At 33.6% G+C, this 19,716-nt stretch overlaps 1 protein-coding gene across 2 annotated transcripts in view; it reads left to right on the forward strand.

Moving 5' to 3' along the window:
• Positions 1-12,169, forward strand: part of LOC124972408 (putative P2Y purinoceptor 10) — a 36,053-nt gene extending 23,884 nt beyond the window's left edge. The window contains exons 2-3 of one of the 2 annotated variants that reach the window (XM_047536804.1): positions 3,470-3,554; positions 10,713-12,169. In XM_047536804.1, coding sequence (XP_047392760.1) covers positions 10,762-11,805 — 1,044 coding nt within the window. In that variant the 5' untranslated portion in view covers positions 3,470-3,554; positions 10,713-10,761 and the 3' untranslated portion in view covers positions 11,806-12,169. The remainder of the gene's footprint in view (positions 1-3,469; positions 3,555-10,712) is intronic. The other variant, XM_047536806.1, reaches the window with a different exon arrangement.
• The last annotated feature ends 7,547 nt before the right edge of the window (positions 12,170-19,716 follow it).

Genomic DNA, 19,716 nt, shown 5'->3' on the forward strand with positions numbered 1-19,716 from the left:
AATCTTTATGCAATTATAGGGTCTGGTCAGGCAATTCAGACATCCCTAGGTCAGGATTTTAGAAATGGCAGGCTTGAATTCACAGATTGAAGCTTTTGTCTGAAGTCAGCAATTATTTGTAGAAGTCTCAACTCTTCTCTTAAAGTCTTTTGACTGGTTGAGGCCTACTCAGATTATCTAAAATAATTTCCCTTAAGTAATGTCAAATGATTTTTGAATTTTCATTACATCACCAAAATATTCTCAAATTAGTATTAGAGATATCTGCATGCCTGTTTTGTAGCACTATTCACAACAGCTCAGGTATAGGATCAATCTTGTTACCCATATAGCCATCAAGGCATCAGTGAATAAGAAAATGTTGTATAGGTAGATGATGGAATATTATCCTTCCATAAAGAAGAGTAAAATCCTGTCATTTGCAGCAAAATTGATGGAAATGGAAGAGACTGTTAAGTGAAATAATCCAGATAGAGAAAGACAAGTGCTGCATGATTTCTCATATATGGAAGTTAAAAAAAATCAATCTGAATGTAGATTAGTGATTATTAGAGGTCTGAAATGGAAGAGGAACGGGTAAATAGAGACTACATTTGATCAGTGTACTCTGTATTTCCTGAAATATAACACTGCATCCCTTAAACATGTACAATTAGTATATATTGATAAAAATTATCCTAGAACATTAGTGTTTGACTGAAATAACTGGGGACTAGAGCTTAGCCAAACTGACTATGAAAAAGATCATCACAGATACAAACTTCATTCTTTTCTATATGGACATTGACCTGTTATAGCACTATTTGTTGAAAAGACAATCCCTTCTTCTTCACATTTGATTAACATTCTTATCAAAAATCAATGGACCATAAATGTAAAGGCTGATTTCTAGACTTTCAATATATTCCATGAATCTATATATCTATCACTTTATGCTAGTGCCATACTGGTTTAATTACTGTAACTTTGTAATGACTTCTGAAATGTGGAAGTGTGAATCCTTCAACTTTGTTATTTTATCAAGTAGTCCATTTTATTATTCTGTGTTGTTTGTATTTCCAAAGAAATTTTTGGATTATTGTCAATTTCTACAATATGGTAGCTGGGGTAGACCAATTTGGTTGTACGCCATTGTGACAATAGTTAAGTCTACCAAATTACAAACACATATGCCATTCCATTTAATTTGTTTTCCTTTAGTTTCAACAATATTTAGCAATTTTAGCATAAAATTCTTAAAAATCCTTGGTTGAATTTATTCTAAATGTTTTGTTCTTGTTGAGATATTATAAATGATATCACTTTCTTAATTTCATTTTGGTTTATTCATTGTTAATGTACAGAAATGCAATGGTTTCATGTTTTGATTTTGTATTCTACAATCTTGCTGAACTTGTTAATCTTTTCAAAAAATTATTTTTTAGAATCTGAAGTGATGGTGTACGCCTATAATCCCAGCAACAAGGGAGTCTGAGGCAGGAGGATCACAAGTTTCAGGTCAGCCTTGGCAACCTTACAAAATCCTGTCTCAAATAAAAAAATAAAATAAAAAAAGAGCTGAGACAAAACTCACTGATAGACAGCCCCTGGGTTAAATCCCCAGTATCACAAAGGAAAAAAAAAATTAGTGTACTATTTAGGATTTTCTACATACAAATTCATGTAATCTACAAGGAAACAATTTTGCTTCTTCCTAATTGCTGATTGCACTGGCTCCACATCATGGTGTCTTATTTAATAAAATAAACAATAATACAATATTTAATAGTATCGTGAAATGAATATTTTTGTTCCTTTTTTTAGTGGGAAGTCATTCAGTTTCACCTTTAAGTGTGCTATTAGCTGTAGATTTTTCTGGTTGGGTAAAAAGTCATTTTATTCCTTCTTGAGTGGTTTTAATCATAAAAAGGGTGTTAGATTTTATCACATGCCTTTTGTACAGCCACCGATATGAGTATGTGGCTTTTGGATTTTGTTTTGTTAACATACTATATTACATTGATTGATCCTCAGACATTAAACCAACCTTAGTCATATTGTAGTCATTTTTATATGTTGCTGAATTCAATTGGCTAGTATTTTAGTGAGGATTTTGTTATTTATAATTGTAGTGTTATTAGTCTGTCATTTCCTTTTCCTGTGATATCTTTGGCTGGCTTTGGCATCAGAGTAATGCTATCCTTCTTGTGGAATGAGTTGGGAAATGTCCCATCCTGTCCTATTTTTGGAAGTTTATGAATAGTGTTAATTATCCTTTAGAAGTTTAGTATAATCCATTAGTGAATTCATCTGGTCCTAGACTTTTCTTTGAGAGATGTTTTATGATTGTTAATTTATTTTCTTCACTTATTATAAGTTCATTCAGTTTTTAAAGTCATTTTTAAAAATTAAGCTTTTGTTTTTAATTCAGATTCAGTAGTGTGTGCTGTTCTATAAAGTTATCTGTCAAAATTTTGGCATACTGTTGTTCATAATAATTCCCCATAATCTTTCTTATTATATTAGTCAGTAATGGTGTCCTCACTTACAAACCTGATTTTAGTAATTTGTGTTTTCTCTCCTCTTTATCAGTCAATCTAGTTAAAGGTTCATCCATTTTGTTTATTCTTTCAAGGAACAATATTGGTTTCATTGACTTTCTCTATTATTTGTCTTTTATATATTTCATTTATTTATGCTCTAATCTTTGTTATTTATTTTGGTCTGCTTGTTTGGGTTTATTTTCCTAAGGTTAAAGGTTATGTTATTGACCCGAGTTCTTTGTCCTTTTTAAATATATCTTTTAAGCTATAAATTTCCTTCTAATTTAATTTAATTTCCTTTGTCCAATAAGTTTTTGTACATTATGTTTTTAGTGTCATTCATACAAAAATATATTCTAATTTCTGTTGCAATTTTTGTCTTAGGTCAATTTGTTTTCTAAGAGTGTTTTTTAATTTCCTCATACTTGTACATTTCCAAAGCTTCCTTCTCTGATTTCATCTTTACTTTATTCCATTATGATCAAAGAACATACTTTATGTAATATAAATTCTTTAAAATTTATCAAGGCTTTTTATGACTTGATATATTTTATTTTGAAGAATTTTATATGAACTTGCGATGGATATATATGTTGCTGTTGTTGAGTGGTGTAGTCTATCATTATCTATTAATATTCAATGTACACTACTGCTTAAGTCTTGTGTCTCCTTGTTAATTGTCTAGCAAGCCATTCTATCCATTAATGAAAATATTGAAGTCTCCAACTATCATTGTTGAATTGTCTATTACTCTTTTCATTTGTCATTTTTTACTTCATATATCTCAGGCTATATATTTTTAATTACTGAGTTTTCCAGACCAACTGATCTTTTTATCATAATATAGTATTCTCTGTATTTAATAGCAATTTTTATCTAAAATTTATTTTGTCTGATATTAATATAGCCTCTTTAATTCTCTCTCTCCTTCTCTATATTCTTTTAAGATGGGGTTTTGCTATGTTGTCTAGACTGACCTCGAGCTCCTCAAGTAAAACTCCTGTTCAGCCTCTGAAGGAGCTGGGACTACAGGTATGTGCCACCAGGCCCCACAAATTAATGAGTCTGTTTAGATTCTTTTTATGGTATGGGAAATTGAACCCAAAGCTTCACACATGTTAAGCATGTTTTCTACCACTGAGCTATATTCAGTTCTCTAGCTCTTGTTTACACCTTGAATGAAATATCTTTTAACTTCCCTTTAGTTTCAATCTGCTTGTGACTTTGAATCTAATGTGTGCCTCTGTAGGGAGTATGTGGTTGAATATCATTGTTTATTTTATCCATTCTACCAGTAACTGCCTTTTTTATTGTAGTGTTCAATATATTTATATTTAATGACCAATAATTTTGGATGTACATCTGCTACTCTTCAGTTTTCTTAATGTCTTATGAAAATTTGACAATTTTCTTCAATCCTCTATTTCTGATTTCATTTGTGTTATGTAGACATTTTTCTTGTGCACTCTTTCAACCTATTTGTTGTCTCTTTAACTTTTGAGTTATTTCCTTTGTAGTTTCCTTGTGAATTTCAACTGTCTTACCTTAAAACATTAGTATCAAACAAAAATTGGAATTAGAGAATTAATAGAGACCGATAAGAATAAGATATAAAGATGACAGCTGCCTGAATTAGAATAGATGTGATGCAGAAAGTAGTGGTTAAATTTAAAAAAGGAAAAATATAGTAATCATAATATTTGGTGATTATGTTTGAGGGTATAAGTAGGTGAAGTTATTAAAGGTTCAACTTAGATTTATACTCACACTTATTCTCTGTGTGAATGCATATATGGCAGAGTGATCATATATCATTCAAACTTGATCACTTTTAAGAAAAGTCAACGCTGTGTTTCAGAGGACATAAAAGAACGTGTTTGTCAAGGGGCTTGCATTCAAGGTCAGTGCCCTAAAGACAATAACGAATAATGTACCAGCAAGAAATTAATAGAGCATAATATGATCTGTGGAATCAGATTCATTGTGTTTAATTCTGTTTTGTTGCAAACTAGCTGTTTATTCATAGGCAAAAATATTTACTATTTTTTTTTGGTACTGGGGATTAACCTCAGGGGCATTTAACCACTGAGCCACATTCCCAGCCCCCTTTTGTATTTCATTTAGAGGCAAGGTTTCACTGAGTTACTTAGCACCTAAGTTGCTGAGGCTGGCTTCAAACTCAAAATCTGCCTGCCTGTCCTCCCAAGCTGCTGGGTTTACAGGCATGTGCCACTGCGCCCAGCTCTTTTACTATTTATTAATGATCAGAAAATTGAGGTTGACAAAAACTAGAATAGCCAGGAGTACCTTCCTAGGGTACATGAAATATAAGCTGAATTTTGAAATGTATTTATATTTCATCTTATGAGTCAGAAGAACTACACAAAACAAATTAGAACAATAACACTTGTGATTTAACTATGTACCAGGTACATATATTGCATAAGTTGTCTTGCCTCTTTGAATGTATAAAACAATGGTATGCATTATACAGTTTAAAAACTGTAGATCAGATAAATAAAGACAAACATCTTCTTTGCAGAGAGATGTGTATTTGAAATCAGGTCTGTCTGACTCTAAAGCCTGTATTTGGAACCACTACAGTGTATTGACTGTTAAGAAGAAAAATAAATAAATCCAGAAACTGAATTAAAAATATATTGGTATCAGGTGAAAAAGAATTTTAAATAGGTGGTTGTGAGAAAAACTTTATAAGCTTTTTAAAAAATTTTTTGGGGAAAATAAAATCAGAAATATTTTCCCCTTTCAAATGAAAATCAGTCAAATAAGCAAAAGGCTTAGCAGGAAGATTTTGAAAGCTAATGAAAGAGTTTAACACTAATGCATTCCTTCGCACTGATTTAACTTACTGTTTTCAAGTTTCTGACACTCAAGGAAATGAAATTAGGAATTCTGAGATGACCTAGTTTGTTTTATTACAATACATGTTTTGTGGTAGTTTTGAATTTTTGAGACATTGTTTATGTAAATTCAAAAGTCATGAAGAATGGTCATTCTGAACATTGGCAATAGTTTCTAAATTGAATCAGTTGGATAATTTATTTCAGAATTATTATTTCAGAAGTGAAATAATATGCTCTCCTTAAGGATCCTTCGTGGTTAAAAAAAAAACTATTAAAGTTTAACTTTTCAATGTGGCATTAAGAGAACTGTCATGCTTTCCCAAGTGCGTAAGTTTTAAGCATAGAATCTTTACAGCCTTTTTCTGAAATATAAATACAATGCAATATTATTGACATTGTTTTAGTTTTCTTTTACTAGCACTTTTTTTCCATGTGGTCAAGACAGGAGAAATAAATGAATATAGATCAAGGGGCTGGGGTTGTAGCTCAGTGGTAGAGAGCTTGCCTAGCATATGTGAGGCACTAGATTTGATCCTCAGCACCACATAAAAATAAATAAAATAAACGTATTTTAAAAACCCCCAAACTACAGATGGTAGTACACAGTGACAAAAGTTAGACTACAAACTTTCTGTGAATGTATTCATGTCCAATGTGGAAAAAAAATTGTAATTTTTAAAAAATTACATGATTCATAATATTTGTGAGGAGATAAGATACTAGTTATCAAATAAAACACAATCTTTGCTAGCATAAATAGTGTTTTAAGGAAGTGATTTTCAAACGGTGGTTCTTGTATCACTTGGTGACTAATTAGAAATGCAAATTTTTGGGCCCCAACCCAGATCTATTAAATCAGAAACTATAGGTGCAATAGACCTCTAGATGATTCTGAGGCTTAAATTTGAATGTTAAGATGGACATGGTAAACTTTATTGAATTGATTTGTGACAAGGTAGAAGTTATATTTGAGCCTCATTGAAGAATAAGCCATGAATTCTGGAGATATATTGCATAACCTAACAATATAATTAATAAAAAAGTATAGTATACTTGAGAATTGCTGAGAGTAAATTTTAAATGTTCTCAACATAAAATGATATATATTTGAGGTGATTGATATGTTATTTAGCTTGGTTTCAACATTTTACAATGTATGCACATATCAAAACATTATATTGCATAACATAAATACCCAAATTTTGTCATTTGTCATTTGAAAAAAAAATTAAGACTGAGTCACAATTCTCTACAATATACTTGATCCTCCAACTAGACACAATTTTTTATGTCTAGATTGGACATTGTGATGTTCTTGAAAGAGAATTTTTGGAATTTTTTGGATGCATTTCTGCAAAATAATTTGTTATTACCCATCAAACCCTAGCAATTCCACTTTTAATAATTCAAAGGGAAGAGTTGTTCAAATGTACAATGAATGTGTAAGAATGTTTAGTACTGGAGCTGTAGCTCAGTGGTACGCACTTGCCTATCATGGGTGAGGCACTGGGTTCGATCCTCAACACCACATAAATAAATAAAGATATTGTGTCCATCTACAACTAAATATATCCATATTTATTCATCTATCTATCTATCTATCTATCTATCTATCTATCTATCTAAAAAGAATGTTTACAATGTTTTGTGTGGTACTAGGGATTGAACCCAGGGACACTCTACCACTAAGCTACCTCATTAGTCCTTTTTACTTTTTGTTTTGAAACAGGGTCTCCCTACCTTGCCCAGACTGGCCTCTGGCCTTGAACTTGTAATCCTCCTACCTCAGCCTCTTGAGTTGTTGGGATTGCAACCTTGCACCACTAAGCCCAGTAGGATGTTTACCAATGTTTTCAGTATTGTTCCTGATAGTGATAAAGTGGGAATCTACCTCAATGTCTACTAGCTTAATAAATCATGGTATATAATTCTGTTGGAATTTTAAGTGTCCATTAAAATGAGTATTTAGATGTTACTGACATGGAGGGATAGTTACATTATTATTGAATAAATAAAACTGTTTATGAAAATGTATGTGCATATAAATTAAATTTGGTGTATGTATAGATTTATATACATAGAAGAAAAATTAAATCTGGAAGGTTATGATCCAAAATGATAACAATGAAAAATCTGGATATGTGTGCGTGTGTGTGTGTGTGTGTGTGTGTGTGTGTGTGTAAAAATAGATCACATGGGAGTCTCAGATTGAAATATATACTTTTCATATTACTAAAATCTGTTTTGTTGGTTTTTATCTCTTTTTCTAATGTGAAACTCCATTTCTTGTGTGAAGAAATAATGAACGTTTAAAAACAAAATAATGTAAGATTTTAAGCAGGCTTCTTACACAATCTTATCATTGGGGAATAGAAATATTCATTTTCAAAATACTGTATTTGTCCTAGAATATTTGGAAGGAACTAATCCCTCTTGCTGTAACAGTTCACTGTCAAGGTTAGTGGTCTAAAATCTGGCATTGGCTCAATTCTGAACATTTGTATTATGATTAGATAATTACAAAAATATGGTTTTCATCTTAGAAGTTCCTGGAAAAGTGGAAATTGCTCTGTAGTAGGAGGACTGGTTCAGCCTTTGCCACTAATTTTTTATGTGAATTTGAAAATTTCAGTCTCCTTTTTTCTGGACTTGTTTTCCTCACTTTTATAAGTTACTGAATCAGAAGATCTTAATGGCCTTTAACAACTCTAATATTTTAGAAATCTATAATAAATCTAGATGCCAAGCAGTGTTTATGGAAGTATATTAGGCAGTATGGAGGCTGAGAAAAATAAAATAAATACAAACTCTGTAAAATACTCTTAAAACTTCTGCTTCTGAAGTTACACAGGATGCTTCCTCGTACTTCTCTCCCTTTATTTCTCCCTTAATGAAATTTTAAAATAAATTCTGTTAAATTTCAAAAGATATTTGAACATTGGTATACTTATGACACCTGGTGGTCAGGTCAAACATCACAACTCATTTTAATCCCCTAGACACTCCCTTTCAAGTATTATTTTCCTTTGAGATGGTTTCTGTCTCTTAGATTCATCCAACTATCATACAATTATTCACCCATCAAATAATTAGTGGACCTATAATGTACTCAAAACACAATGTGCTCAAGATACTTTACTTTGGTAGACAGAAAGAAGTAAGAGAATGAGTCTTCAATATGTAGAAGATTGCTATCATTTTAGGGCAATAAAAAAGACCCCATGAAAAGGTAAGTCACCACATCATGTTGGGTGTGTTAAATGCACTCTTCCTAAAAGAAATGACCGGAACTGGGGATACTCTGAAGTCAGTGGCTTGTGGTTTGGACAGGAAAGTCTTCATGGAAGAAGTGAGTCTTGCCTTTCTTGGGGCCTCAGGTTCATCTGTAAAATAGCAATAATATATTATTGTTTCAAAGAATTTCTGTCAGAGATTGATAGAGTATATATAAAGTACTTAGCATAGCATCTGGTCAAAAATAAACATTCAGTAATCACTAATCATTTTGTAACAAAACCAAAGATGATCATGTGTATACCTTATTCTTAATTTTATTTCAAGACTAGTTCTTGTCCACATGTCCAAGACTTTTTCCAGATTTACAGTGAACATACAGAACACAATATCAATTATTTTAGTTATTTCAATGGATAAACCACCCAATTTACTATTTACAGTTTACTAAACTAATTGAGCAATTCAGCAAGAGTCAACTCAGTGAAAAAAATCATTCAAAGTAGTTGTTTGTCTGAATGATCTGGTTGTTTTATTTCAGTGAACTGTCAGTTCAGTAAATAAAGGCATCAAATAGGTTGTTTGGCACTGTATTGCTGTGTAAAGATTAAATGCATTTTTAAAATTTTTAATTGGTTGTGTTTAAGGTTGAATAAACACACAGATCATATATTGTTTTACAAGTTCATATTTCAAGAGTTGTTGGAAATGTGCATTTACTATTGCACTTGAGTGTTATGTAGTTAATGTTAAAGCTATCTCATTGTTCCTTTAATTCCATAAAATGTAATGTGTAGTAAACTAACTGCCTCTGCAGGCAATAAAAAGCACAAAGCAGTATTGAAATCTGATTTACCTTTTGTTTCAGCCATCGAATGTATAAATAATGTTTTCCTAAAAAATATCAACCGTTTAGTAAGCTTTAATTTTAAAAGGTAAAGTAAGCTATATACTGTAATGGCTTTGGGCCAAAAGCAATAACATTGTGACACAAAGCAAACCAAGAACAAGGACAATGTCATATGAGGAAGGAGTGTTTAGCCTGGATAAGGAAGATTTAAAAGAGGACATGATTGTCATCTTTAGATATTTGGAGAGTTTTTGTGTGTAACGGGGAGTAGACTTTATGTTATTTGACCTTCACAGGCCTAACTAGGTTGAAATGATAGGGGAAGAAATTTTAACTCATTAGAGGGAGGAAATTTCTAAGAATCATGATCATTAAAAATGTGACCATTCACATTAGTAACTTTTCACTGGAGAAGTCCTGAGAGATGAAGGATACAGAGCCCTTTTTTGCTGTATCTACTACCAGATATACTTTAGGCCTTCAGATAGTTGCCTCAAATGGTGACAAGGATAGTCTCAAGAAATGTGAATGTCTGAAGCTACCATAAAGCTGTTGATAAACACAGAACTCTAGTTACAGGGGCTTCTGAAAAGTGCTACGACATACAAGCAAGACTAATTTTGTCCTCAAACAAATTCTGGAGAGGCAAAAGTTACCTGAGTAGCACTGTTGTTCCAAACCCTTATCCTCCCAACATTCCAGTGACCTTTCCAGCTCTTACCAAGAACCCTATCCTATCTCTCATTTACAAAGATTGACAGACTTGCCTTAGCAGTCATTTAATCCTTTATTAAAAAGCAGTAACAACTGGATTAAGTTTTCTGTCTCCCAGGGTTGATGATAGAGAATTAAGTTAAATTTTAAACTTTGGATATGCAGATGGAGATGACTGTAAATCTGAACAGTACAACCTCAAACAAGTATTGGAATGTATGTCCAAAGGCTATTTTACAATGACGTCTTACCTATTGGTTAGCTCTATGAATTTGATTACTCCCTTCAAAGGAGAAAACCTGACTGAAGGCATTACCAAAATACAGATATTTTTGATTACTGAAAATGTCTTTCGCGCTACTGTCATTCCTTTTGTGGTTTGACATGATATTTTCTGTTTACATAGATGAGATCTTTTGAAATTGTAGAAGTTCACACTTGAACATTTCTGTGATAAGAAACATATATTTGCATATTCAAACATGGACTGACATGGCCTTGACTCTATTTTTGTTCTATTTTCTGCAGAAGTCATCACTCTAATGCTTTTCCTAAGGAAGGAATATAGGTCCTCAAGATGGGAAATAACAACACAAACAGTACAAAAGTGAAATGCACTGATCTTCAAATGCCATTTCAGTACTCCCTCTATGCAACCACCTATATCCTGATATTCATCCCTGGTCTTCTGGCCAACAGTGCAGCCTTATGGGTCCTGTGCCGTTTCATCAGCAAGAAAAATAAAGCCATCATTTTTATGATCAACCTCTCTGTGGCTGACCTGGCTCACGTACTGTCCTTACCCCTCCGGATTTACTATTACATCAACCACCACTGGCCTTTCCAGAGGGCCCTTTGTCTGTTGTGCTTCTACCTGAAGTATCTCAACATGTATGCCAGCATTTTTTTTCTGACGTGCATCAGCCTGCAGAGGTGCTTCTTTCTCCTCAAGCCATTCAGGGCCAGAAACTGGAAGCGTAGGTATGACGTGGGCATCAGTGCTGCCATCTGGGTCATCGTGGGAACTGCCTGTTTGCCACTTCCCATCCTGAGGAGCACGAACTTAGGCAACAACACGGAATCCTGCTTTGCTGATTTAGGGTTTCACAACATTAGTATGGCTTCTTCCATTGGCATGATAACTGCAGCTGAACTTGGAGGGTTTGTATTACCTGTTGTAATTATTACTTATTGCACCTGGAAAACAAGAAAATCGTTACGAGAATTCCAAGTTCCCCCTCAGAATACGAAAGAAAGGAAAAAGGCTTTGAGGATGGTCCTGATGTGTGCAGTGGTGTTCATTGTGTGTTTCACCCCTTACCATCTTAATTTCCCATTCTTTATGATGGTGAAGCAACATGTCTTTTCAAATTGTTCCTTTATTAAGAGCACTCTATGTTTCCACATCATTTCCCTGTGTCTCGCAAATCTGAATTGTTGTCTTGATCCAGTCGTATATTATTTTATGACTTCGGAATTTCGTGATCAGTTTTCAGAACATGGAGGCTCAGTTCTTCAGTCATGTGTGAGATGCAAAGAAAATGCTTTGGAAATTCATCAAAGGAAGGAGGATCTTCAAACTATCTCTCTTGAATGTTTGGATGATTCCAAGACAATGTAATCAAACAACCAGCTAGGGTCATCTTTATGCTCTAACAGTTTAGCTATATCATATTGAAGATTTTTATTAAAAAATGGTGTGTGTTTTAAAGAAACATGTCACCCTTCCCTATATCCTCAAAATGATCCTTCTGAAGGAATTATTCATGCCTATATTATCTGTCTAAATGGAAATTTTGTTTTATAGACCTCGTGAGTAAATCTTTCTTTGCATAAAGTGATGAGCAACAGAAAAAGTTGCACACCTGTTTCTCAGCAATGGGTCCAATTTTTTCACTTTATCTTGAGAGAAACATAATATAAATTGAAAACAAGTGGACACTATTGAATTATTCAAACATTGAAAAGTATACATGAGAACAGTGTGATCCCACCTTTTTTTTTTTAGAAAGAATACACTACTTGAACAAGGTAGATTGAAGAGGAAAAGCTTTTTAATATTAGTATGAGTTATAGGAATTAACATCCTTATAACTTGAAACATCTATGAGACTTCTTTCTGTCCTTGGGAAACAGTTCAGAAACACCCCAAATATCTCAAAAGTATCATGGTATTCATCCCCAACACAGACAACTTAAACACAAAATTGTGTTCTAGTATATTTTGCAAACTTGAGCTTTAAGGGCTTAAAATGTAATCTCTTTGCTTGAATATCTGTGAGTGCATGTGATGTGATGCATGTTTTTATATAATGGCACTAATTCAGAAAATATTTTATTTATTCATTAAAACTATCTGTGCCATTTTCTGCCTAGATTGATTGCTCCATATACAACCTCAGTCACAACTTTATTTAATACATTTAAACCAATGAGTTAATAAAGTATCGCATGCATTCCTACAGTTTTTTGACTGCTAAAATCTGTTTGGACCACATTTTTTTCTCAAATAAATATATATTGCTGAATCCTATCATAAATACGGAATGAAAATTTGCTGTTTAAAAAATCTCTACTTAAATCATTTTATAATACAAAGTACTTACACTGGAAAATTAAAAACAGATTCATACATTGGGCTTCATTAAAATGGCATTTTAAAAAGCAGTTGTTGCCTAGTGTGGTGATACATGCCTGTAATCCCAGTGGCTTGGGAAACTAAGGCAGGAGGATCATGGGTTCAAAGCTTGCCTTATCAATTTAGCAAGGCCCTCAGCAATTTAGCGAGATCCTGTCTCTAAATAAAATCTAAAAATGGTCTGTGAATGTGGCTCAGTGGTTAAGCACCCATGGGTTCAATTCCTGGTACCAAAAATAAATAAATAGCAGTTGTTAGTTTTACAATACAATGTTTTATAACAATGTTTTATAACATAATGTTTATAACACAATGTCTTATAATACAATAGTTTTATAACACAATGTTTTATTTGTGTGAATAAGTTTATAATAATGATTTCTTAAACAAAATAGCTAATATTTAAAACAGCATGAAAAGAAGGTAAAACCTAGGTTTTCTGAAATTTGCTAAAGATCTGTATTTTGGACAGAGCTTTCTGTAAAAAATGATCAGGTAGTTCTTTAAATACCTAAACATTTAAAACATCAAGTTAGGTGCAAACATCTCTAAAATATAATTTTTCTTATAAAGTGAAGCAGTGTGTTTCAACCAAGGGAATATGGTATAGGAAAGAAACACTAATTCAGATTCAGAGGATAAGTGTCCTAGTTTCAGGTCTGCCACTGTTAAGCTATGTGATCTTGGGCAAATTACTTCTCTTTAGGTTTCAGTTATATTATCTATACATAACGGTAGCTGCACTAGAAGTGATCAGTGTGCAACATATTTTCACAAAGTGCTTTCTAAACACTATAAAGCACTTTATAAATGTTTGATGCTATTGTCAGTACAATTATTATTTTTGTTATTTAAGAAAGATTAACACTTAATGCATTTTTTTCAGGATCACTGAGGGTCATTATTATAATCATCAGTTATTGTTTGATATATGTTTCTTCCCTCCGGGTTATTGAAACCTCTAGCTTTGTTTTCACCTACATAGAATGGCCTCATTTGCTTTTATTTCTTCTTCTTTTTGATTATATTTGTAGTACTTATATATCTACCTTTTCCAGCTATCAGTTCTCACTTGCCATTGTCAGTAGGCCTGTCTTAAGCAGTCCCTATCATTTTGATTATTTCTTTTCTAATCTTTTGTGGCTTTGAAAACACCCTAACCAAGTTAGTTAAAATAGAGCTTTGACTTAACAAAACTGAGTAAAAGCCTGCTTGTTTTATTTTATTTGCATAGGATGTATGTTGAAAAAGGAAACTCTCCTATGGAACAAAGTATGTGGGTTTTAGTTTATGGACTTTATGACATCTATTTTGGCAATTCAGAACTATTTTGCTTCCTTCCTGGCTCTGTCAGCTATGTTTAGATAGGTCAGGTTGCCAGATATTTGAGCTCTGGATCACCAACATATGACTAGTTATTTTTGACACCTTGAATTTCTTGGTATATAAATATTGCCATATATATATGTGATTAAATTTCCAAAATCATTACTTGTTTCATCAAAAATAGTGTATTTAAAACTACTTTATTGCTTTAAGTGAGGGTATTTTCTATTTCCATAAGGCTCTTAAGAAAATATGTGCTCACTCTGGCCATTGCATCCTTCCTCATTGAGAGCACTTTGTAGAAATTCCCCTATGTATTTGAAGTCCTATTTGAGAAACATCAATCCGTTTTTGGAAATCGTCCTGTTCTATCATGAATAATGAACAAAATCCATTCAGTTTGGAGAAGCACAACAAACAAATTACATTAAAGCTCTCTAAAATTTATCAGAATTCTCAAATTTATTCTTACTTCTAGAGAAGAGGGTATTATTTTGATCCAGTATTTCTGGGGCCAGGATAATAGCCAAATCTATATCTCTACTACTCCCTGTTCCCTAAAACATTGGTGAGAAGAGAAGGAGATATAATAATGGTATGATTGTCTGTTGCAACTGATTGCTACTAGTAAGACTTAGATTCTTGTCTTACCCTTTCTTACCTGTGTAATCTTGAAAAAGACCCTTTCCACGCTGATGTTGTTTTCTCATTTGTAATGTGGTGATAATACCTCCCTTTCTGCTTCAGAAGACTCTGGCTAAGCTCCAATAAGAAATGTAGAATATTTTTGGAGGGGGTACCAGGTATTGAACTCAGGGGCACTTGACCACTAAGCCGTATCCCCAACCCTATTTTGTATTTTATTTAGAGACAGTGTCTCCCTTAGTTGCTCAGTGCCTTGCTTTTGCTGAGGTTGGCTTTGAACTTGTGATGCTCCTGCCTCAGCCTCCTGAGCAGCTGGGATTATAGGCATGTGCCACCACAATTGGTCAGATAATTAATTTTTTTTTCTTTCAAAAATAAAAAAAAAAAATGATTATTTAAACATAAGCACAAAGGGAGAGGTGGTATAATAATGGGATCAGGGAAAGGAGATAAAGTTTTCTCAACTCTTAACAACACAGAATTTTAACAGATTTTAAACAACCCATTAGCACTATGGAAAATATGAAAGTTTGAAGTTGTTTCCAGTATCAGGATATCATTGTTTGAGGTCAGCCCAGGGCAACAGAAGGAACCATTTATTGAGGACCCTACCATGAGTTACTTAGGTTCAATCTTCCTGAAGAGAAACTTATGATAAGTGTCAAAGATCTCTAAAGAATTTAAGTATCAGAGGTTGATAATAGCCTTAAGGAAATAATAAATATCCTATAGTGCATAGTCACTTTTTTCTGTGAATAAATTATGTAAATGGGAAGCAATGCCTCCAGAACTTTGGAAAGGAATGAATTTGAGAGAAATATAGAATAACTTACTATTGTAAAGGGAAGAGTTGAGGGCACTAATATGTTACTTATGAGTAGTTTTGAGACATGGATAGATTTGAAACTTTAAAGTTTCAAAGTACTTCATTCATTCATCATAGTCTCTACAGCTCCTGGTGTGCTTAAACATATCAGATAATCAAATATGCATAAACATAAAATATGCAAACCTCGAAGTCTCTTGAAAAATCATTGGACATGCATACATCTGGCTTTGTTCATACTGTTTCCCTGTGTTGTATGTCTTTATTCTTCCTCATTGTCTATTCAGTCTTACAAATCATTTAAGATTCAGCGTAAATTCTACTTCACTGTAAAACTACATTATCTCCCTTAGACCATGAATTCCTTTAGGGTACCCACCATTTCTTTTATGCTATGGCATGTTGGATTTAAACATAATTTCTTATAGGGAAAATTTGGTAATTAGTTTCTATTACTAGATTAGTTAAGGTTTATATATTTCTTTTTCTAAGGGAGATTGAATTCTAGGATAAACTGAGAGTCTATAAGGAATGTAAATATAATTTGTCCAGTTCTCTCAGCACCATACAAATGAATTCTCTCAGCACCATACAAATGAAAGGTACTCAATAAATGTCTTTTAGGTGTTTTAAAAGGAAACATATAGATATTGGTTAGATATCTAGAAGATTATTCCCTATAGAGGTGACATTTAAAAATACCACAAAGTTTATATACTCATTTCCTTGACCTTCTCTTACCTTGATAACCACTAGGAGCTAGGGACCTAAAAAGGGATTATTACTATGAACACCTGCCATTAGAATCATTAATTCTTGGCAGATTAGTTGCATTTGTTGAATACAAATAAAGCCAAAGTTTGGCTGCCTCTCAGTTTATGAAGTAACCATAATACATTAGACTATGGCTTTTGTGGTTCTATAAAATGTTTGCAATTTGTGCTTTAAGGGCTGGGGATATGACTCAGTTGGTAGCAAGCTTGTTTTGCAAGCACAAAGCCCTGGGTTCAATCCCCAGTAACGCAAAAGAAAAAAAAATTTGTGATTTAAAAATGTTTCTGAAAGGTTACTTCATTTTTGCTTTGATATTGTGGTTGTTGTTATTAACAAAGGATAATTTATACTTTATTTTCTTGGTAGGGAAGTGGAGGTATGAAGGAGTCGGTGTAGAATAAAGACAATATCTCACAAGATCAATTACTTTCTCCTTTTTTTCATCTGTGTTCCCTATTTTTTATTCCAGTGAATGCAATAAAGTTATGATAAAATCAGATTTGTGTGAATTCCATCCACATTGTTTACAGTACTACATTTATGTATATCATCTTGTAGCAAGGAGACCTGTTCCTGTTCTTGATTTCACCCAGCAACCAATTCTAGTTTGCCATTCTGAGGTCACTCTATCTCTTTTGGGCCATTCTTTCCCTTGACTGGTGGTGGCTGTCTGGATATACTCTTATTGGACTTCAGTAACTTTGTCTAACCTGAAGGTCAATAAGAATGTTACTGTCTAGGAGCTTAAATTTGTGTCTCAGTGGTAGAGTGCTTGCCTGGCATATGTAAGACCCTGGGTTTGATACTCAGCACCACATGTAAATAAATAAAAGGCCAATTAACAACTAAAAAATATTTTAAAAATAATGTTACTGTCTTGATCATATTCAAGGCCCCAATATTTGTAAAACTCTCTTAATAGAAGAGAAATTATCAAAGAGAAAATAAACATCACATATAGCAAAGTAACAGAATGGAAGTGAGCATCCAAGGAAAACTTAACATTTGTTATTTGTTAGTGGTGTCCTATAGGTTGTTGTTATTACAGGGACCTAAAATTGCACTTAGTATCACCTCTCATTTCCATACCTCAGCACAATTCCTTTCTCATTCACTGACAATGATGGAGAGAACCCAGAATCCTTGGCATGGCATTTAATCTACCTCCATCCTGATTAACCCAGCTCTAACTTTACCCTCTTCCTCTACTCCAGTTAATTTTTTTTCACTCTCCCTAAGGTTTCCCATGGGCTTTTCTTTCTGTGACTTTTTCCAGAATATACTCTCTACTATTCATCCTATTTTAATTCTGACATCATTTAATTCCTACCTGACTTAGGTATGTATCTCTATGCTCATCTCTCTCAATGATGTCTTTTCCTCTGAGCTCCTATAGAAATAATAGTCTGTCACATTTATCATATTCATAATACCTTTTTTAGAATCTAAATTAGGAAGGACTTCTAGAAATTCCCTCTACATAACAAGATATTAAGGGAGCCACTATAGTTTGAATGTATCAGGAAAACACTATTTGTGCACATTCAAAAATGAGAGAGTAGAGTCTGATGGAGTTGGGGAGATCTATCACCATCAATTACTATTTCCTGATGTAGCCAGTGTCAAATTCCTTCATTTCAGGTGGGGGAATGACAGAACCATAACATGGCCAGAGTCACACAGTAAATGATCCTAGAGTAAGTCGTGTTAGAATGGGGATTCAGAGCTAGATATCATGAACATTCTGTGCCCTTTCAATTACCTTATGCTGCCTTTTAAGTTATTTGCTTAACTTCATGCATATGTTATTTTTATGTTATTACCTAAATTCTGATTTACTTCAGAGGCAGGGCCTTGAGGCAGTCATTTTTATCTTTATTTCTTACAACAGAGTTCAGCACAAAACAGGGGCACCAGGTAAACAATTTATAGGTAGTTCTAGATTGATGGATTCATTTTGTAGTCCCTCAAAAAGTTTATAAATTTGCTTTATTATTATTCATTTCAAATGAATGTAAATAAAAATAGAGGTCCTAATGACAAAGTGGAATGATCACAGTGTATCTTTATCAGTATTGTAAAGCAGGGGTGCCAATTATGCTCTTTGAAACCTAGAGCAAGTCACAGTTCCTTCTTGGTTTCCTTATTTTTAAAACTATGGCAGCATAACAATGACATTCTAACTTCCATTTCAATTCTACCATGCCTATAAAACTAACTTCTTTCAATTTTTTTTCTTAAAGTCTCAGTAGGCAAAACTACATGAGCAAAATAATAATTCCTATCTTAAGAAGATGCAAACCCCAAAGTTCACATTAGATTATTTTTAGCTGACTGAACAACAAAATGGTGAATCAAACCTTATTCTGTCAAACAGGTCAATTTTGCCTTATCTTGGTACTTTCATCTTCTCACAACAGGGCATTATTTGTTTCTAACCCTTTTTAGCAATGCTATCATGAAGGAGACTGTGGGAATTAATGTTGGGCAACCCTGGGCTTAAATGTCAGCTCCACCATTCACTATTTAACCTTGGGTGAATTACTTGATTTCTCAAAGATTTGACTTTCTCACTGAAAATGAAGCTAAAACTTCTTACCTTGCAGGACTTTAATTGACACTGGTGTTGAGAATCAGGGCCAAGTCCCATTTCCTCATGTCAAAGATTGAACACCCGAGAAAAGTCAAGACAAGAACAAAAAGTTTTATTTAAAGGATGAAACTGAGAGTGAGAGACAGAAATTCCTCCACAGAGGCAGAGGAAGGGGTCCAAGTTGGAAGTTGGTGACCAGGGAAGTGGGGGTGTCCTGCCCCTGTTATACATTTAGATTTCCTTTGTTCTCATGCCCCCCTTATCCCTATATCTTGCCTACATGACCAAAAGGTGGAACGACCAAAAGGTGGAGTGATCCAAGTAAGAGAATGTAGCTACCCAGGGGACAGGCAGGAAGGGAGCAGCCCAGGGGGCATTCATTAACAACTGCTTGCAGGGAGGATCAATTTCATGGAGGCAGGGAACCTTGGCAACAGGTGAGGAGGAGGGGGAAGGGCTCTGGAGATATTAGTGTTTTATTTCCTTTCCTTTCCAACCAGCCCCTATCTTCCCAATTTGACCCAGATCATTTATCACCTATACTGACTATACTTTTGCTCCCCCAATGCCTCATCATGAGGCTGTAGAGAAAATACACATGAAAACTCGTGCGACAAATGTGACACCTTTTATATGTGCAAGAGATGAAAATGATAGCAATTTGTGTCATATATAATTGTTATTAGTAAGGAACATGATTTTTTTATTGTATCCCTGTAATGCGATTCTA

The sequence above is a fragment of the Sciurus carolinensis genome, chromosome X, assembly GCF_902686445.1.
Source record: "Sciurus carolinensis chromosome X, mSciCar1.2, whole genome shotgun sequence".
NCBI lineage: Eukaryota > Metazoa > Chordata > Mammalia > Rodentia > Sciuridae > Sciurus > Sciurus carolinensis.